The 22,174-nt window shown below is 34.2% G+C and overlaps 2 protein-coding genes across 2 annotated transcripts in view; both read right to left on the bottom strand.

Annotated features, from left to right (window-relative positions):
* Positions 7,289-14,497, bottom strand: LOC109706855 (glutamate receptor 2.7-like). The gene is made up of 4 exons (XM_020227867.1): positions 14,185-14,497; positions 9,722-11,013; positions 8,263-8,970; positions 7,289-8,133 (listed from the first exon to the last, which is right to left on the bottom strand). The coding sequence occupies exons 1-4, from the start codon at positions 14,495-14,497 to the stop codon at positions 7,489-7,491; spliced, it is 2,958 nt and encodes a 985-aa protein (XP_020083456.1). The 3' UTR covers positions 7,289-7,488.
* LOC109706853 (glutamate receptor 2.8-like) overlaps positions 17,011-22,174 on the bottom strand; it is a 9,259-nt gene continuing 4,095 nt past the window's right edge. Inside the window, exons 3-5 of the mRNA XM_020227865.1 lie at positions 19,747-20,059; positions 18,710-19,107; positions 17,011-17,820 (exon numbers count right to left, since the gene is read on the bottom strand). Coding sequence (XP_020083454.1) covers positions 17,248-17,820; positions 18,710-19,107; positions 19,747-20,059 — 1,284 coding nt within the window. The 3' untranslated portion in view covers positions 17,011-17,247. The remainder of the gene's footprint in view (positions 17,821-18,709; positions 19,108-19,746; positions 20,060-22,174) is intronic.

Below are 22,174 nucleotides of genomic sequence, written 5' to 3'. Positions count from 1 at the left end.
GTTGATTGATGGGATGTGTGGTTAGGATGATGGTGGTCCCCACTTAGAATGATAGTTGTCCCCTAGGGTTGAGTGGGTAATTGGTTAAATAGTATGATCTAACGGANTCGGCTCAAGCTCGAGATTTGCTCAGCTAACTTTAAGAGCTGTAATATATTAGTTATCAAATTAAAAATATATTGTAATGGATGTTAAAGTACGTTGTACAAGTTATCAAGTTTTATGTTTTATTAATATTCTTTACACTCGATTCCACTGAGGGACTGAGCTACTCCCAAGCTCTCTCTCTCTCTCTCCTTTTTTTCATCCCTAAACTTTTAAACTTACAATAGTACAAAATCCCAATACACGTTGTCATTTTCAAACTTTCTCTCTCACACAATACATTTAAATCTCAACCCGAGTTAACGTGCAAACATGAACAACCCAACGACTCGAAATTAGGCTCGCTCGAGCTCGGCTCGAATTAATTTCAAGCCGAGCTTGAGCCTAGATTTAGGCTCGAAATTAATTTCAAGCCGAATTTGAGCTGACATAAGCTCGCTCGAGCTCGGCTCGTTTCCACCCCTACGCACGGCACGATGGGGACGAACTTACAAACCCAAATCCACCAGTTTTGTATATCCGGCCGACCATGTCGTAGTCGTCACAATGCTGTGAGAGGACTGGGCTACTATTAATAGCAAAATCTCATTGTTGCTACCAGTTTTTTAGCCTTTGGATTAACTATTTTCATTATTTCTAACCATTGGATTAAATATTATAATCCAGTAGAGACCACTCAACCCTAGGGGAACCACTCAACTCTAACCTACTAATATTATTCTGACCCTACAATTTTCTATTCAAGAGTTAAAAACTTGATAGCAAAAAGAACGTTTTACTATTAATAGTATTCCAGCCTAATTATATATATATATATATATATATATATATATATATATAGGCCGTGGCTACTATACTATTATGAGTATTGGAGCCCTCGTACTCATAAGTTATTTTTAATAATGGAGCTTCCGAATCGACGATCCACTCCGTTAAATATGATCTAGAGTGTTTGAAACTTCTAGAAAATAAATTTCGTAAATTCTCGAAATCATAATAAAGTCCATCAAGTGGGCATAAAATGAACGGTCTAAATCGAACGACATCCTAAAAAAGGATGATCGGATCCTTCAATTCAAGATCAGAGTTATTGACCTTTATCTATATAGTGAATAGAATTTTCTATCAAAAATTCAACAAATTTCGATTCTTTTACACTGTTAAACTAGCAAGTATCCCATACCGGCCGTTAAAAATTGTCAAATTTGTGACCTCTTGATCATAAGGTAAATGATGTCGAAAAATTATAAAATTTGATTTCTAGAAGTTTTAAATGCTGTGAATAACGTTTAACGGTATGGATTGTCGAGTCGGAAGCTCTATCATCGAAAACAACTTATGAGTACGAGAGCGATCGTACTCATAATAGTATAGTAGCAGGACCATATATATATATATATATATATATATATATATATATATATATATATATATATATATACACACACTTTTATGAGTTTGAATATCTTCGTACTGATAAATCTTTTCTGAATATAAAATTGTCGAATCGACGACCCATATCATTAAATATAATTTAAAATATTTGAAATCTTTTTTTCATAATTTTTTGAATTTATAATATAATTATTGAATGGGCAAAAAATAAATAGTGAATATTGACGAACTCCTTAAAATAGAGGATTGAATCTTCAATTTAAGATCAAAGTTATTAATTTTTATCTAGATAATGAATAAAATTTTCTATTAAAAGTTCAACAGATTTCAATTCTTTAAATTGTTAAATTGGCATGTGTTTTATATTGGCTATTAAAAATTATTAATTTTGAAATTTTTTAATCATGTGGTAAATAATATTTAAAAATTTTAAAATTTAATTTTTATCGGTTTCTATTATACTAAATCATATTTAGCAATATAGATCATCCATTTAGAAGCTCTATTACTAAAAATGATATATAAGTAGAAAGATATATAATCATATTCATAGTGTAGTATAGTAGTCGAATTCTCTCTCTCTTAATACTATTATTATCATTATTATTATTATTACCTGCCGAGGCGGCGCTAACATCGTCGGCCTTAGAATCCCGGGCATGCACCACCACCTCGACGCGAAGTCGCCATGCGCGGCGTAGAAGTCCTCGACGGCGAGCTCGATGCTCGCCAAGCTCGCCTTTCCCCCGACCGACTTGAGGTCGAGGAGTGCGCCTACATTTACGACTGTAGCCGTGTAGACGAACCGGCCGACACCGGCAAAAACGAAGAAGCATAACAAGTAGCAGTAAACAAGCAGATCAAGCACCATTTTTACGCATACAAACACACACACACACACATTATATATATATATATAGACTGGGACTACTATACTCATATGAGTATAGTGCCCTTTGTACTTATAAGTTTTCGACCGTTCAGATGAAAAAAATGTGCGGTTAAGATAAAAGTAGTTACGGTTAAGTTGATAGTGGGTCGGTCCCCTAGGATTGAGTGGGTGGTTGGTTGAATAGTATAATCTAACGGGTGAAATTGATTAAAGGACAGATATAACGGCCAAAAACTTATGAGTACAATAGACTCTATACTCATAAAAGTATAGTAGCTAGACTCTATATATATATATATATATATATATATGCTGTATTTATGTATAGGTTTGGATGTTTGAAGTGTTATGCAGAGGCCCGCGGTTGGAATAGTGTTTTCCGTTTACTTTGACTTTTGGATCTTATTTTTATTTTCATTTATTTTTTTTGGAATATGAGGGTTGGTGCTCCAGTAGTATCTCCTCAAGTGTTTTTTTGTTGTTGTTGTTGTAATAGTTTACTATAGAGGATATGTGTCTAATTAAACAAGGGTTTTATTTCTTAAATTTATTTTTTTAAAAAATAAACTTAGCTAAAATATGAATTAATTAAGTTTCAAACTTAGAACCTTGAGTACCAACCATTAAGTCCTTTACCACTTGCGTTAGAAACAGTCGGTCTCTTAGCCTGGTTTGTTTTTTTCTTATTTAATTTAAGATCTTAAGCTATTAGAAAATAATGGTTTTTTTTTTTTTTTTTTTTTTTTTTAGAGAGAGAGAGAGAAAGATAGCACGCTATAGGCTTCATTCATTTAGCAGTCGAATTTAGCTACAAGGGTTGAGGCAACACGGCCTTGGAAAATATTGAAGGCAACCAAAATAAAAAAAGACAAATAAAGGCAAATAGAAAATAATAGTTGTTTCGTATTATTTAACAAGTATAAATCTTACGTCCCATGATTTTAGAACTTAAGAAAAATTGTTTTTGAATTTTAGCATTAAAGAAAAGTGGATAAAATAAATGAAAAAATTTTAACTTATGAATGGCTAGAGTATAAATCTTACACTCATGTAGATGTACAGATCACATTGCTCTATTATATATTAATAATATATTAATGATAGTTGGAATAAATAAGGATAAAAATTACTATTTGCAAATTAATATGAGATAGTTTATGGATCTATGGAACTTTAGGAATTAATTAATCAAGGCGCGCCACATCTTAGCTATAATTGTGATTAATTAATTAAGTCGACCCAAGTAAAATGGCTTAAAGCAATGGATAGTTTCAGTGCAAATTCCAGCAAAAAAAGTCAAACTACATTAGAGTAATTGTTTCTGAAAAGATATAAATAATTACCATAATGAATTAATTTAAGGGTGCGTTTGGTTCGCATTATGAAAGATTACTAGGAATAAAAGATATCCGAAAATCTTATCCCTATTCATCCTATTACTAAGAATGTGGAATTCCTGTGTTTGGTTCGCACGGTAATATTAATTAGCCATGTTATTTAACATTACAAAAAATATACAATTAATTAATTAATTAATTAATTTAATTTTAAATAATGTTATCAAAAGTTTCAATATTTTTTTAGAAAAAAGGAAGAGAGAGTTATAAGTTAGAGAGAGAGAGCATAATTAAAAAAATAAAAAGAAAAATATAGTCGAAATTAAAGGAAGTGAGAGAGTTGAAATTTTAGAAAGAGAGAGAGAGAGAGAAAGCTTTGTTTAGAGAGAGAAAAAAAAGTTGAATTTTAGAGAGAAAAATAAGTTTAGAGAGAGATATAAGGTTAGAGTGTAAAGAAAAATAATATCAATTAGCCGGCGGATAGGAAGAAAGAAAGAGATTAGACATATTATGATTACCCCAATCCATTAATATGAGGATACCCACCCTCCCTCAAGGGAATGAGATTAGTACTTTGGGGTGAATCTTATTCCCAAGTGAATCTAATATTACCAACTAGATTACTTAGCGAGTTTAGCCAAACACCGTCATATTTTTTTATTCCCATTGGATTACTAGAAATCTTTAAAAGATAACGCGAACCAAACGCACCCTAAAGGAGTTTCTTAGAAAATGTTTAGGAGAGAATAAAATTGATGGTGATAGTAACTCAAATGATGACTTGGTCTTCTTCTTCCATGCTCTTTGGAAATTAAACTCTAACTTAGACCCTAATTAAGCACACTACTAAAGACCTTGATTTGGATCGCATGTAGTACGTTACGTAGACACGGTAAAAAGTATTTCGTGTGTTTTCATAGTTAATTAGCAAAGCGTCGCGTAAATTATATTGACATGATAAGAAAGTACAAAGAAAATAAATAATTTGATCGATCACTTATGTAATATTACGAAAAAAATTATACTGGTATTACATTAATAATTCCTTAATCTAGATCATGTACTTTTTCTCTTTCAATTGACATTAATTAGGTCATGTTTAGTGCAATTGAAAAAAGTACCAGCAATTTTGTTATTAATTAATATATTTTCTCCTTTTTTTTTCACTATAGTACAAAATGGAATACCTTTAATTAATTTTTTTGTTTGCTTTTGGATGTTGAATATATATATTTGTCAAAAGTCAAAAAGCAAGGTCTTGATCTCACTTAATTCATACACATTTACACTATGTTTATGTTAACAATTGTCACACTAATTAAATAACTAATAAGTGAAAGAGATGGAACTAAAGTAGTAGACACATCATAGTGCTAAACCCCAGTAGTGTATATAAGGAAAATAATTAATAAGGTTTGATAGAGTATTTGTATTATTTAATTAGAGAATAAATTCACTTCCATCTTTTGTACTATCTTCGTCTATAAATTTTGGATATTCTTATATGTATATATATATATAGAACTAGGCTGAAATACTATCAATAGTACTAAGCTATATATTGGTGCTATTTATTTTTTAGCCTTTGGATTGAGAAATGAATGGTTAAAATAATGTGGACTCCCTAGCGTTGAGTGAGTGGTTGGTTGAATAGTATAATTTACCGGGTAAAAATAATCAAAGGCTTAAATCTAACGGTGAAAAACTCGATAGCACCAAATCCTTGGTGCTATCGATAGTAGAGAGAGAGAGAGAGAGAGAGAGAGGTCAAAGGGAATATATATATAGTTTTTTGACAATTAGGCTATTGGGTAGGGAATGACAAAGCATGATTAAAAGATTTAATTTGGAGTTTATTAAGAGATTTTTTTTCAATTTTTTTATATCTAAATGAGATAGTCAAACCGAATCAAAAGTGTGTGAATAGAAACCACTTTCCAATTTCTTGGTTGGTTGAAGAAATTCAATTTCTTCAACCAACCAAGAAATTGACATCTTCATTGTTTGACTTTATAAATTATATAAAAACAAGTTAAAATACTTGACTTAGAAACCAATAAAAAAAAAAATTGCAACAAAAAAAGAAATAAGAGAAGGACATTTCATTACAATAGAAACAATTAGATGCTTTGATCTTAAAAAAGTAAAAGAGAGGTTGCAAGAAAAATATTAAAGTGTGAACAAGAGATGTGAGGCCTAATTTGGAATTGCATTGCAAATGTTCAACATGTGTGTTTGATTCTTCGAAAAATATACCAAAAACAATTTTTTAGCTGAAAAAATATTTTTCATTCATTTGATTTTTAGAAAAACTATTTTTTCTAATAAATAGAAAAATAGTGTTTTCGTTCTCTAAATTTTTTATCCGAAAAATAAAAACTCCGAAAAATAATGTTTTCGATGAAGAACTTTTTTCCCTGACTCTTCCAAGGAACCAAACACTCCTCTGTTTCTTAAATAAAAAAATTTTATTTAACATGCACTTGATTTTACAATATGTATGCATTTGTATTTTGTAATAGGTAAAAGAGCATCTTTGCAAGACAAAAAGCTCACTAGGAGAAAAAATAATGGTGACAAAATCATGGAATTAAGTGTTGATAAGTAACCCAATATTTTTGATAAGTTTAGATTTATTTCTGTCAAGTTTATCTCTAAATATTTTATTGGTTAGACATAAGAGATAAGTTTAAATCTTGTTCAATTATTACTATTAGGATTTTGATTTATGCCTATATATAAACTGGTGTAAACGTGTGGAAAATTAATCCACCACCGAAATTTAGTTCAAAAATATTTAATAAAATTTTTAGTTTAATACTCCTCTCCTTCCAACATTAAGAGTTAAAATGGTGATTTCCGTGTGTAATGGTGCCAATGAACAGCAACAAATAATCTGATTTAAATCAGGCACAAAATTGTGGGTTTGTATCCTCAAAATCGGATCCGATGAGAATTAAGTTCTAGTGCAATTAAATGTTTCAGCATGACGCAGGCCTAAACAGCGTTGAGAGGAAAGAAGCATAAGAACGAAAAGAGATGATACATGAAGAACCAATTCTTCGACAAAGATGAAAGTCTTATTAATCAATTCTAAAAACTCTGCTCGTAATATCTGAATGTCATGCTTATATGTATAGGCGACACCTGACTCCTATTAGACGAAGATAGTAAATCATAATATATCTCTAAACCTTCTCGGATAAGAAAATAATCAAATAATCAAACTAAAAATAGAAAAAATACAAAAATTTTTGAAAATAATCTAAAAATGCAAAATTGGAGACCGAAACAATTAAATCTGGGTCCCAAACTCGGACAGAATGGTTTCACGATTCAACGCTTAGAACTCGAAAAGTGTTTTCCGAATTTGAGTTGCACGCTGAAATCAGATTCTCGAGCGAAAAGTTGTGGCCGTTTAAAGATTTCTCACACCGATTGTAAAAATTATCGAACTCAACAGGATTGTCAACTCGACTTAGTTAAGTCGCATTTTTTCAGAAATTCTAACGCCAAATTGGCCACATCACAGTACCCTTAAAATTGCGAATATGTCGCCGAATACTTATAAATCTGGCAGGGTGATATTAATAATACACAGCAGACAAACAGATGTTTAGGAAAATCATCTGAGAACAAAAAGTTACATGTCTTAGCCCAATTTTCGATTATCCGAGGAACTATATGATACAGTCTTCCTACATAATGTCCTTTACGCATCTTGGCTTTAAGTTTCGAGCAGGCCAGAGAGATAGGAATCTATCGATCGCTTTCACTGAGCATGTCTGCAAATGATGGAGGGTCCGGGACTTGACTTGTGATTTCCCTTCCAGGCGTGTCGCCGCCTTCTGTATCAACTTCAGCTTCAGCTTCAGCTTCAGCTTCTGCTTCTGATTCTCCTCCTGTCAGAGTCCCTAAATCACTATCAGAATCAAATTGTCGCTGCGTGTGGTTAGAGAAGCTTAACGGGCTCTCCGGTCTGTTATCTACGCGAGGCGAAGCCATGTTGTTAGCTCCCAATAACTGCGGTACCGTCGGTTCCTCCTCCTTTTGGCGATTCTGAGACGAAGTTTCAAACTCATAGTAGAGCTTGAGAAACAGAGCCAACCTTTGCAGAAAAGATTTCTCCAAGTACCGATCTCTCAATATACAGCGGTGCTGAAGAGCGAAGAAAATAATAGATAGAATCAGCGCGGATACGGAGGACGCTCCGGTGATGAGGAACAGACCCCAGAAGCTGTTGAAAGTGAGGCTGCTGGAAGAAGTTGCTGTACTATCTTCATTGTCCGAGCAAGTTCTGTTCCCGTATAACGTGTTCTCGAATTCAGTCATTTTCTTACTCTCCGTGACGGTGAGGATTGCCCTATTGAGATCCGGGACCAGCGGTGAACCAATAGGGAACGCCTGTCGAAATAAAAGAACAACAACTTTGGATGAATCTGGAGATTTTGAGAAATCCAATGCAATAAAAGAACTGGGACTGTATATGTGAAGCATATTTAGAACAGTGAGAGAGAGGGAGTCTATACTTACAAATCCAAATCCGTCGACTTTAGCTATCGGTCCGATCATGGTGTAGTTGTTGCTGTAATTGGAAAGGAACACTCTAAGGTACGGTATCTCATCAATAATAGCCGCCACACTCCCATTGGACAGACCCTCATTATATTCGGCAGGAGAGTCGTATGCTATTAGCTTCGACTGATCAACATTCAACCGGCTCAAGAGACCAGGCATGAAAGACGCATTCAAATATCCGATGTAGCTGCCGCTCCTAATCAGTTGGTCCAGATCGGTCACTGTCGGCTGAAGTTGTTGCACGGTCAGAATCGAGGTTAAGCTCGCGGTGTAGCTTTGCTGCAGTATCAGCACAACGAAGACCCAGATGATCATCACAAACCTTGATGAGTTGTTCACTATTCTCTCTCTATGGGCGAACACGAGTGTGGAGAAAGAGAAGTAGAAGACTGAGCCGAGTTGCTGCGCAGGTCTTCCTCTGAATTCCTCGTTGCTTCGGTGCTCGATGAACCAGACTACAAAACCGGTGTAGACGAAGAAGGCGCCAGTTGCCAACCAGAGATTGGCGGTTAGTGGCTTGAGGAAGGTCCACGCGTCTTTGCGGCGCTGATCCTTGATTGGGACCACCATGGAAACCCCGGATTCGGAATAGGGAAGAGTGAAATCCACATAAAGAGATCGGTTGGCGATGATCGTGATGTCACCCACAACGGCATCGAAATTCTGTAGTTGGCACAAATTTGTAAATGAAGCGAAACAGAGAGTAAAACAGATTGATCACACTAGGAAATGTAAGTTTGATTGAATACTGTCCTAAACAATTGCAAATAAATTCCACATAAAAGTCAATTTACTATGATCAACAATATATCCCCCAACAGGACATAGAGCTCAATTGCCGGTCCAAATGACGAACTCAAGATCGATGATCTTAAATATAGTAGTCCATGAGAAAGCATGTGGGACTATGAGACATTGTCATCCTGAAAACCGCATATGTAATCTAAAACACTGCAATGGTACAAATATTCTCCAAAATTTCACAATACTGTAAACAGTAACAGAAGAAATCAAGCAAAATAACATGCTGAAGTTATGCCACCATGCATTTTGTGCCTTCTACTACTGAAATATGGATCTATACCAGCCATTAGGCATACTAATTGTGACATACCAATAGTCCTGCATTGGATAATATGGGATAATGTGAGGGGCTTATATGTAAAGGGCACACTAGGACTAATAACTGTGTCAAGTATTTTGGGCTATGTGTGTGATTGGGCTGAGAGAAACATCAAGATCTAAAAAGAGAGGGAGTATGTGACATTTCAATAGTCCCACATTGCTCGTCAAGCTTATGTATGATGCGAGATCTAACTCCTGTTTTTGAGGCATTTGTGATGTATACGATTCAGATAGTAAGTTGATTTCACACCGTCAATCAAAAAAGATAGGTGCATAGATACAAACCAACCTTGAGATAAACCTGGTAAACAAGCTCATCGTATGTGCCGTTCATATTTCCATGCCCATCCCCGTAAAGCACGTAAGTGACGCTGACATTGTATGGTAATTCATGAAGCGCAGCTTTGAATACATCGATACAATACCCTCTAAAAACTCCATCCGGATCCTGCCTCACAAATTCAGCAAATCCACGTTTCGCGGGCACGCCGATTTTGAGAGTTCGATTTGTCGGCCACTGCCATCCCTTAGGTGCATCTGTTTTACCCCCAGGCCAGACGAGAACTCTAAGGTCACCCTTCCTGTCAATATATCTAGAAACCCCATGCACTGAAGTCCAAAACCCCACCCTTCTCTTCCCCTTCCCTACCACATTAACGATCTCGAACGCACCCGACTGCAGCTGCCCTTCGATCAATCTGAATTTCCCGGCCATCCCAGAAAAATTGACTTCCGACATCTTTTCTCGAAGTCTTTCTCCGGTCTGAGATTGCCCGATCCTCGTAAGATCAGTCGAACTGCTGCTCGTGTCAGAATTCCGAAAGCTCGAACTGGTAATGCGAGCGTTGTGCACTGCGATCGCCAGCGCCCACACCGTGTCATACGCCCATAGCCCGAAAACGGTAGGCTCAGTTATCGAGGAATTGAGATTTTCTTGCCAATATCTTTTCCTCCATCTAACTCTAAAGTCTCGGAGCTTGTCCGTCTCTCGAACATAAGGCTTTATACCCAGTACACCCTGCATGACTTCAGCGGCAGGAGGACCCATCAGGTCGACGATGTCGGTTAATCCGTACGTCGTCATCCACACATAGCTGTATTCCATCATTCCGAGGTCTTTTGCTTTCTTGAAAAACTTAAATGCTAGATTATACGACATATGGACGACGAAAACCCTGGTCCAATTGTACTTCAAATTTAAGAGGGTGGCGATGATTTCTTGATCAGTAGCTTCAAGCGGAATCTTGCACCTATGGAGCATGTGAGCGCCGACATCTTGCAAAGCATCAATAAGATAAGGGATCATTGCGTTACCATAGTCGGTGTCCTCATACACCGGAACGACTTCCCGCCAACCAAAGGTTTGAACTATGGAGGCAATCACTTTCGCTTGCGTAGAATCGTTCCATGCGGTACGGATGAAATACGGAGTTTGCTGCGACGAAAGAGATGTGCTCTTCGCAGAAAATGATATGATGGGCACCTGAGTTCTGTTTCCGAGTTCCACTATAAACTTGGCCTCTGTCGATGTCTGCGGCCCGATAATTGCTTGCACGCGGACATTTTTCATTAGATCGACAGCTGCATTTTGAAAGAAAATTTAGCATGCGAAACAAAAATGCTCTAAATTTTTACAAATCCATATCAGTAACTTGAAACCTGATTACAAGACAAGGTGTTAAACCGAAACAATTTGGATGATCGGGAGCTAATATTACAACAAAGAAATATTACCAATGAATCATGTTTATGACACTCATTTGCATGTGTAAAGCATCAAGAAGCCGCAATTACGCACGCAGGCGATAATCCGAAAAACAGTGCCTGCAGAGTTATCCATCCTGTTCTTGCTGTAATTTTATTGTTTGTTTTTTTTGCTTCTATGCAGATTTAGTTGTTTCGATTGCGTATTCGGTCGATTTTGGAACTGTATTAATACACACTTCTAATTGCTTCTGCTCTGAACATTTAAAAATTTGTAATGTACAAGCCTATGCAATCAACCATTTTATAAGGAGCACTCAAAAATTATTGAAAAAAAAGAAGTTCAAAAGTAATACTTGCATATTGTGATATTGTTTGCTTTTTGTGGGAATTTTAGAATATAACATTGCAATGAAAAGTTCACTACTATATTCATATGTATAGAAGCAACCCTTTCTACAGTATTAGAGGTAAAATCCAACTTAGCCTAAACATGAGTAACAATACCAGCTAGATAAAAAGTTGAAAAAAAGATTTTAGAAAAAAAAAAAAGAAGAAGCAGTTTCTCATTCATTTCAAGATGAAAAAGTTGAGTTGCTAAAACCTCATAGTAGGAGGAAGCAGTGGAAAGGAAGAGAAGAAGAGCTTCAGTAGGGGAAGAAGAAAAAGGGGGGAGATTGTTGATAGCATTAGCTCTTGCTGAGAAAAGGGGAAATGGGAGAGAGAGAGAGAGAGAGTGAGAGAGAGAGAGAGAGAGAGAGAAAGAGAGGGGGTTAATTTAATACAGGATACAAGATACACTGAACGGACAAATATATTTTTATAAAGTTCAACTTTTATATGTTGTCTTTATAAAAATTCTGATGTTTTTAAATATATCTCTGTCTTTAGAATCTGTTAGAAAATTTTAATCCATCATAGATTAAATATTTAATCCTGATTAGTTTTTGATAATTTTTCTCTAATATTATACTGTTATGATTTTTGGAGAGGTATATTTGTGATGACAAAAATAAAAACAGTTCTCTAATGATTTTCTAATAGTAATAAACCAGAAAAACATATTTGAAAATATTAAAACTTTTGTAAAGACAACATATAAAAGTTGAACTTTGTAGGGTTATATTTGTCATCACAAATAAAAACAGTTCTCTAATGATTTTCTAATAGTAATAAACCAGAAAAACATATTTGAAAATATTAAAACTTTTGTAAAGACAACATATAAAAGTTGAACTTTGTAGGGTTATATTTGTTATTCATTATATTTGCAAGGAGCTGTATAAAATTAACCCAAATATTAAATATTATTTTTTATTAGTTTAAGTTATTAAAGAACAAAGGTTGTTTAACCATATTTAATATGATATAAGATCTTGAATTTGAGTTATGCCAAATATGATGAAAAGTTTTGAATATAACAATAATATTCTCTGCCAGCTTAAGCTCTTTAAAAAAATGGCTATTTTTTTAATATAGTATAAGAGCAAATTAAAGTTTTTGGATTTGAGTTACACCAGGCTCCAAACTCAGAGCAGAAGATTTTAAGCTCGAATCACGCCAAACTTTTTTGTATAATTAATTTTCTCTTATTTATTCAAATTCCTGTTTCATACAATTTAGCACATCTTCCGTCTATATATAAGGACAAAACAAATTTCAAAACCTGATACCCAATTTGAGTCTTTGTATGGGCTTAGTTGAACTTTTGTTTTCTTTTCTCACTTTCTAAAAAGAGAAATGCTACTTATACATTTTTAGACACCTTTTTTTTTATTTTTAATATTAAAAAAAATTTAGAAGACTAGTATAGAAATATTAGCCATTGAATAGATTAATTGTAAGATTTATACCAATTTTTGAGTATATGGGTAATACTCCTTTTACAAAAATAACTTCCAATCAATTCAATCTAATAATATTAATTACACCTTACAACAAGGTCAAAAGTATCTTAAATTTTCTTTAAAAAATTTTAGATTTTTGTGCATATCCACGTCTCCAAAGTGGGGTTAGAGAGTCAACACCTTTTACTTAATATTCCTCCCTACACTAGGAAAAATAAACTTTAGTGAGGTATTTTTTTACCGATGTCTCGTTAAGCAGCCTCTAATTTATTATTACACATAAGTTATATTTCTATATAAAATAATAATTTTTTTTATCATATTTATTTTTTAAAAATTTTAGCATTAAAAAATACCGAACGAACTCTTAGACGAAGATAAATCAAATACATAAAAGCAAATCAGGGCTCCCTAACGAGGGCTTGTCGGGGAGCTCCCAACTGATCGTTTTGTCCCCTTAGAAGCCAAGCCTTTTTAAGTACTTAAAACTTTTAGATTAATTAATTTATCACAAAAGGTAACTTTACTTGAATGGAATCATTATTTTTACTTTGTATATGATAGATCAATAAATATAGTAATAGTAGTTTTATTGACAAGTTTAATCTGAGTCTCTACCTGACCCAATTATGTCACCCGCCTACAAATTATATATACATCTCTTATTAACACAAAACTTCAATCTAAAGCTTCTATATTACTGGTTTCATTTGTGCGTTATTTTGCTTTGCGTGGGACAAACTCCCCCTAAATAGATATTTTGTTGCAATATATATATATATATATATATATATATATATATATATATATATATATATATATATATATATATATATATATATATATATATAAACATTAATTTCAGCTTATATATTTTGTGTTAGCCATAAAAGTCATCAATTAAGCGAGCAAACATCAGTCCGACTCAGCTCGAATTAGATTAAGAGAANAATAGTATGATCTAACGGGTGAAAATGATCACAAGGGTAGATCTAACGGCGGAAAACTTGGTAGCACCAAGTGCTTTGTGCTATTAATAGCATAGTAGCCGGACTCATATAGAACTAGGCTACTATGCTATATATATATATATATATATATATATGCCATTTATATATAATTTTAGAAGAATTTTTCCATATATTAATATGGGAAAAAATACATTGGAAATTTTTCGGAATTGAGAGAGAAGCTAAGGTACCTGCAGCTGCAGTTGTAACTACATCACCACCCGAATCTCGCAGGTGAAGTGAGAGCCTGGTACCGTAACCTGTGTGCGCTTTGTCGAAATCTTCGAGGGCGATTTGCATGCACGTCCAGCTCACGTTCCCGATCCACGTTTTCGCGTCCAAGATCACGCCAACATCGACGACACGTGACGTCGCGCTCTCGCCCCTCCTCGAACGATCTCCGGCATGAACAACCGCGCTTTGCGACCATGTCACAAGGGATAAGAGCAAAAGAGAAAGAAGAAGAAGAAGAAGAAGAGCAGGAGATATTGGTATCCTCTTCATGTGTGGACGGAAACTTATTTAGGGACTATTCCAACATTATGGTTTTGCTTTGTTAAATATATATGTATCCGTGGAAAACGAAGAGAACTTTCTCATGGAGTTGACCATTCATGGTCCAAGTCGATGTTTTAGTTTCATTGACCATTCCCATTGCTGACGTGGCATGTGTTGACTTGGTAATTAGGTTATTAATTGGGTGGGCTGACCCCTAGTGTTTCTTGAACTAGCAAGAGTACAAAGAGATACTAAGCATATGTCCTAAACCTTTTGCAAAAGAATTATTTTTTAAATTTACTTGGGAAAAGAATATTTTGTCACTATTTGAGTATAAACACTAGTAGTTTAGTTAGGCTACATGTCGATTTGGTGATACGTAGCTTACTTAAAAAACTTAGCTGGAATGGGTCAGAAATTTTATAATGATCATCCTGCGAAAAGATCGTTAAATTCACCATCTTAGGCTTCTCATCAAAGGTAAGAAACAGCATTAATAAAGAGAAATTATTATCTGCATCTGATGCATCGATCATTTGACGTCATTTTAAACGAGATCAGAGAGGATCAAATTCTTAATTAAATCTCTTAAAACACCACTAAGGTAACTAAACACTATGCTGTGTAGTGGTTGTTAATTATGTGCGCCTGAAACATGTTAATTATTATTTAGTTTAACTAACTACCACTTTAATGTCAAAGAATATGATGATGACACTTCACTGCTCTTTTTATAATCTGAAAAAAGAAAGAAAAGGTGTTATTAATTAATTGGTGGGGCTTATGCATGAGTGGAATCAAATTCGTCTCCAATGAAAGTAAACACCATGTAATTAAGAACGTTACGCTAAAATTCCAACGGTCTAATTTTTAACTAATTTTTAAATATTTAAATAGTTGATTGTGAGACTTAGATAAGTAGGAATTGATGGATATGGGTCTTAATTCCTTTTCTACGCGTTTGCTTCATGTCCATGTAATTATTTGCACGTGCGAATCTCAGGTAGAAAAAGAGAGTATGTAAAGTAGGAGGAAGGAGACATAAGACAATGATATATAGATTGAATAATCAAAATTAAATTTCTAATTGCTAATGCTTTGGCATATTTCGAAATGTCTTTTGGGTTAATTAGGGTTAATTATTGGTGTGTTTGTAAATTTTGTGAAAGTTTACAATACATTTTATGAATTAATAAAAGCACATAATATTCAGGTTTTCAATCTATTAGTTTCATAATACTACGGTTGATCTCTAAAAATATTATTCTTATTTATTTATTATTTATGTAACGATATTTATGATATGAAAATTTTTGATTAATTTATATATATATATAACACGAGGAAATATTATACGAAAAGTATTTACGGTAAACCAGAAATATATCTTGTGGAAGTTTCCTCCGATTGGCATGATGTTGACATGATAGATCATTTGTATTTTGAAAATTAAGGAGAGGAGTGAGAAAAAGTAAATAGAAGATAGATTCTCCTATTTTTATTTTATTTTATTTTTTTACAATTTATTAATATAGCTGAACGACTTAGTGGAATTCTTTTGTTAAGATATATAGATGGGTAAGGTTTACATAATAGCGTTATATATATATATATTATCTAAATGGTGGTTGTATGAAATTTTTGCTTAACTTAATACGGATGGGGTCTCAGTCCATGAGCGATAGTTTATCTGGACTAATAGTCTGCTGGTGGATCATTTGGGAGACCAGAAATGGTGTGATCTTTAGGAGGAATCAGACTGATCCAATCCGTGGTTGCTATAAAGTTAAACAGTTGACGTCCCTGTAGGGAAAACTTCGTCCTGTGGAGAGATACTGAATTTTTTTTTTTTTTTTTCCGTCTTCACCCTGCTTTTCATCTCTTCAGAGGCCTTGTTGCCTCACCCATATAGCTAAGTTTATATCCTGAATGAATGAAGCGGGTAGCATGCTAGTTTTTTCTCAAAAAAAAAAACTTAATACAGAGTTTAAAGCAAAGAATAATACTAAAATAATAATAATAATAAAAACTATTAGGACGGGGCTTCGATTCCCTACTTTTTATGTTCAAGAAATAGGGCCCTAGAATATTCAAAATTTTACATAATCAAATGTGTTAGCAAACAAACCTTAATTGGAATTAACCTGCGATGCGCTTCAATTGAATACAAAATTAATGATATTTATTTTTCTTTAATTAAAGTAGCAATTCAACAACATTAAAGCCTTAATTAGCAAATAATAAGATACTTTTTAGGGCTAGCTATTATACTACAACAAATCTAGTAGTTAAAAACACTTTAATTAAATAATTACTAGCGACGCTTTTACAAGCATCGGCAATAATAACTCTGATGCTTGTAAAAGCGTCAAGTAAAAAATTATTAACTAAACATGTCGACATAAATATACCGACACTTTAATATAGTGTTGGAGAATTTTTATCAGCATTTGATAACAATATATTTACTGACGACGTTTAATCATAATGTCGGCACATGCCAAATATTGAAAACGTTAGAATAAAACATCGTTTAAAATATATTTTGTTTTAATACATTGACGTCAAATACTTACGAATACATATTAGATCTCATATTTTAACATATTTCCATTTGTACACACCCTAATAACAAGTATTCATATCCAATATAATTTTGGCCTCCATTAATTGTGTGGTTTAGCAATCACCCTAAGCTGATTCTAATACTAGACACTGATATCATTCATCTCCTGTAGTGTGCATTGTTGTCTCCTTTATTGGATTCTTGGGTTCGTGGGCTCGATTTCATACACAATCGGGCTTGCGGGCTCGATTTCGAGCACAATTGGGCTCGCGGGCTCTACCGACGGCGTCCTTCGCGCTTCTTCGAAGGTATAATTAGACATACTCAGGGGGCTAGCTGAGTTTGGCTCACAAGATGAACCATTAGTATCTCTTTTCTCCGCTTTTATCGATTCGTCCTTCGGTCGCGCCCTCTTGAACGTGTGGGCTGAGAGATCCTTGTCGTCGAAGAGCTTAGCGGTCAAGCGAAGCGTCGGCATGAAAGAGTTTTGAGAGGCAATGTTTCGCAGTTTGTATCGGTTTTTGTAGAGGAAGGATGCTAAGTGAAGTAAGAAAGCGCAGAGAGAAGTGGTTCCGGTGACGAGGAAGAGCCCGGCGAAGCTTTGGAAGCCGAGTTGGTTGGATGATAAGGAGTTGTCTTGGCTCGGGCAGGTAGATTCGTCGCTGAACCATTTTCTCTGAATCTCGGAGACCTCGTTGCTCTCCGTTATGTTGAGGATCGCTCTCGAGAGATCTGAGACTAGCGGCGATCCTTTCGGAAATGCCTGTTCGCATCAAAGATCTTGTAAATTTGTCATTGTATATATAAAAGGAGTTGAGCTAGCATACTATCGATAGCAAACGGATTCCGTTACCACCTATTTGTTTTCAATGATGGAGCCTCTAAATCGACGATCGGCACTGTTGAATATGATTTATACCACTTGAAGTATTCAGAAACCAAATTTCAAATCTTTTCGACATGCATCATGGATTTAATGATCAAAAGGTTTCAAAATTTATAATTTTAATGGTAAATACGAAACGTTTTCTTTTTTAACAGTGTAAAGTTATCCAAATCAATTGAATTTTGATTAGAAAATTTTTTAAACTATTTAGAACAAGATCTATACTCTCAATCTTGATTACAAAATTCCATTATCATCTTTAGAGGATATTTCATTTGTAGCACCTTCTTTAGCTCGGACCACTTGATAGAGAAGAGAACCAATATCGAAAAAGTATGAAATTTAATTTCTAGATACTTCAAGTGGTATAGATCATTTTCACAATGCTGATCGTCGATTTAGAGGCTCCATCATTGAAAACAAATATGTGGCAAAGAAACTGTTTGCTATCATCATATTCCAGCTCAACTCTAATATAAAGAACTTCTCTCTCTCTCTCTCTCTCTCTTTATATATATCATATATATATATATATATATATATATATATATATATATATATGTATAAAGAAACTTGAGACTGATGGATTTGCATTTTAAGTGAAGCGAGTTATCGTAACCTCGATGTAGGAAGGTTTGATTCGTACATCAAGATTAAGAATCGTACGCCATGTGTAGTGCAGATCCTCCGGTCTCAAGAACAACAATTTCAAGAAGGCTAACGCCTAACCAATAAAAGAGAGTGTGCGCGAAAGAGAGATTCTTACGAAGCCAAATCCGCCGGTCTTAGTCAATTGTCCCACCATGGTGTAGTTACTGCAGTACTTCTTGAGAAAGACGAGCTTTAGATACGGGGTCTCGTGGACGACAGCAGCGACGGAGCCGTTGAGGAGCGCTTCCTCGTACTGCTGAGGAGACATAAACGGTACGAGTCTCGACTCGTCGAAACCTTCGTTCAGCAAAACTTCCTTCACAAAAGACTTCTGAAGGTATCCAACGTGTTTGCCGCTGTTCTTTAGGTCGTCGAAGCTTTCGAAAGCTGGCTTAAGCCGTCGCACGGTGAGCATCGAAGTCAGGCTGGCTGTGTAACTTGATTGCAGTATGAGCACCACGAATATCCATATCACCACAACAAACTTAGATAGGTTGCTCACCATATTCTCCTCTGCAACCATTCAATGTATATTGTAAGATATACATACATACATATATAGAGAGTCCGGCTGCTATACTATTACTAGTTCAGAGGCCTCCGTACTATCAAGTTGTTTTCGATAATGCAGCTTCTAAATCGACGATCGACTTCATTAGATTTAATCTACATTATAAAAAGTATTTGAAAATTTAAATTTTATGATTTTTCGATATTATTTACCTATCAAACAATAGCGTAAAAATAAATGGTTGACAATAAAAATCTCATAAGAAATAATAATAAAAGGCTTGAATTTAAGATCAGAAGTACTGATCCTACGCTAAATAGTGAAGAGAATTTTCTATAAAATTTTTATTAGATTTGAATTGTTTTACACCGTTAAATTCACAAACGCATCACATCGTCCATTAAAATTGTCAATTTTGAGACCTTTTGATCAGTGGTCGAATAATAGTGAAAAACTATGAAATTTAGTTTTCAAATACTTTTAATAGTGTAGATCAAGTCTAAATTGAGCCGATCGTCGATTTGGAAGCCGTATTGTCAAAAACAACTTGGTAGCGCACGAGATGTATATATGAATGCACCAGATGTAGGATATAATTTCTCGTAACATAGAGAGAAATGAGATGGAGAATATGAACTAACTGTGAGTGAAGACGAGCGTGGAGAGCGAGAAGTAGAAGACAGTTCCGAGCTGGTTCAGCGGTGGCCCTCCGAATTCATCGTTGATGCGGTGCTCCAAAGACCACACAATGACACCGGTGAAGACGAAGAAGGCGGCACTAACCAGCCAGAGGTCCTCTTTCAAGGGCTTGATGAAGACCCAAAAATTGTTGCTCTGTTCGTCGCACACCGCCACCACCATCGACACCCCGGACGCCATGTACGGCAGGGTGAAGTCCACGAGATGTGATCGGTTAGCTGTGATCGTTATGTCCGCCACTGCTGCGTCGTAGCTCTGCATCGAAGCAATACGAATACCATTCATGTTGTTTTAAGATTTGATACTGCATGTGATGAGTGATTGATTAGACCATTTTATCATAAAACGGATTCCCATATTAGCGGATTGTATAAATTCACTTTAAAAATTCAAAAATACCCAAAAAAACCCCTTCAAGGGCAACAATGTAGTGCTTAATGACTGATTACTGGTTTTCATTATTTCAAAAAATCGTTCAACATTAAGAATAATAATCCTGTCATGTTCGATAATGTATATGAATTTCTCTATCTATTAACTTAAACTTTTTTATTTGGTTGATTCTTTTGACATGGTTGCAATTAGCACATTAATTAGCTTGTGTGCATCAATCCAAGATACTTAATTTGCATTTAATTTTATTGATTTGAGCCAGAATTAATCTTTGTTGATAGATATGTAATCATAATATATGCTAAGCAGTACTAGCTAGCATGTGGATAAATTAATCCAGTGAATTATTGTTAAAATATTATGCATGAAACTTAGAACTTTGAGAAAGGAATTGAATTTGAATTCAAAAGTTCAAAATTTGAACGACCAATCAATCTTTTTCTCTTTTAGAACATGTTGAAATAATTTATTATGTCGTTGTAGCTTTGAGAAATTTTAACCTTTTTACAAGTCCCACTAATTAAAGAGGCACTTTTTCGTGTGATAAGCGTACTTACCTTAATATATTATTTCCATTCTATGCTTTTTATGATGCCGTGCAAGAGAAGCATCACAAAATGTGGAAATTAAACATGCAACTATGCAAGCACCGAAAGATAATGCCTAAACATATTCGATCTATATATTGGTAGAGGAATATTCCATAACTCTTCTTGACTTTTTAGATTAAAAAAAAACAAAAAGTTTAACTAGAACATATACTACAATTATATAGGACATAATTACTAAGCTTTGACAATTTCGTGGCAAAGTACTTGATTAAAAAGTTATAAATGATGAAAATGATAGACCATTAATTTCAAAGTCAATAGCGCAATTGGGGCGTGAAATTCAACGGTTATATGAACATCGACTAAAGGTTTAGTCACTTTTACAATTAAATAAATTTTTTCGAAGCGCACCAATATATTTTGAGCAATTAATCTTTGATATGATAGTGATATTGGGATTAGTAACACTTTTTCACTGCCACTAAATGGTCAAAAAAATATTATTACTAGATGCTATATCTTTTTAATGCCACTAATAATGACTCAAAAAATTGTTATTACATGATATTCCGACACTTTGAGGAAAGAAAAGAAAAGAAAAAATTATTAAAGAGTCGCGATCTAGAGCGACTCTTTTGAAGCCATGATGCATGCACCATTTAAAGTATATTTGTATGGAGATTTTTACAACAAGTGGAAGAAGCATTTGTATTGTTAAAAAATAAAAGATAATTAAAGAACATTGCTATTGCCATGTTCACGACTCAAGAGGCTTGATCCTTCTTAGTCTCTATTTTTTATACTTGTTGTGTGTATGTAAAATGACCGGCACAAGGGAAAGCTAAAGGGAAATTAAATTAATTATTAGGCTATAGTGTAGAAGAAGCAAGGAATATTCTGCATATATATCTTGGTATTATGCCTATAGGATTTTTCTTTAAAAACAAAGGAGAAAAATCTACCTTATGCAGTGTTTTGAAGGAGATTATTAGAGTTTATTTACGATTAAAGGCCATGTAGAGACTAAAAGATTATTAGATGACAATGTTTTATCACATTGTTACTGGTTCAATAATCGTTACAAGATGATTTTGCTGTGCAAAACTCGATTCATTCTTAAATCAATTTCAAGTAAACTAGCTAGCTAGCTTGAATAAATAAATTTATATCTGAGACAAACCAATTAAATTATCAAAAGTTGCATGTTACTTTGCGTAGAGATCAAATATATTTTGGGCTATTTGTTTTATACGTACGTTCAAGTGCTAAAAACTTGGTGGTAAACACTTAATCATCTATACTGTACTTTTCAAATTACAGCACAAAGAGTCATGAGATGTTATTACAATGACTATTAATTGATTTTTAGTTTTACAAGAACATACATATATAGTTTTGGTTTGTCTTTTGCCACATATATATATAT

This window comes from Ananas comosus, linkage group 2 (genome assembly GCF_001540865.1).
Source record: "Ananas comosus cultivar F153 linkage group 2, ASM154086v1, whole genome shotgun sequence".
Lineage (NCBI taxonomy): Eukaryota > Viridiplantae > Streptophyta > Magnoliopsida > Poales > Bromeliaceae > Ananas > Ananas comosus.
This window is presented reverse-complemented; position numbering and strand designations above follow the sequence as displayed.

What these genes read in the sequence shown, in the direction of transcription:
- LOC109706855 (XM_020227867.1), bottom strand. Translation starts at nt 14,497, where the DNA reads ATGAAGAGGATACCAATATCTCCTGCTCTTCTTCTTCTTCTTCTTCTT. An exon ending in AGTTACAACTGCAGCTGCAG is followed by an intron (nt 11,014 to 14,184) that starts GTACCTTAGCTT and finishes TTCAAAATGCAG; the next exon opens with CTGTCGATCTAATGAAAAAT. An exon ending in AAGTCGACGGATTTGGATTT is followed by an intron (nt 8,134 to 8,262) that starts GTAAGTATAGAC and finishes TTATTTCGACAG; the next exon opens with GCGTTCCCTATTGGTTCACC.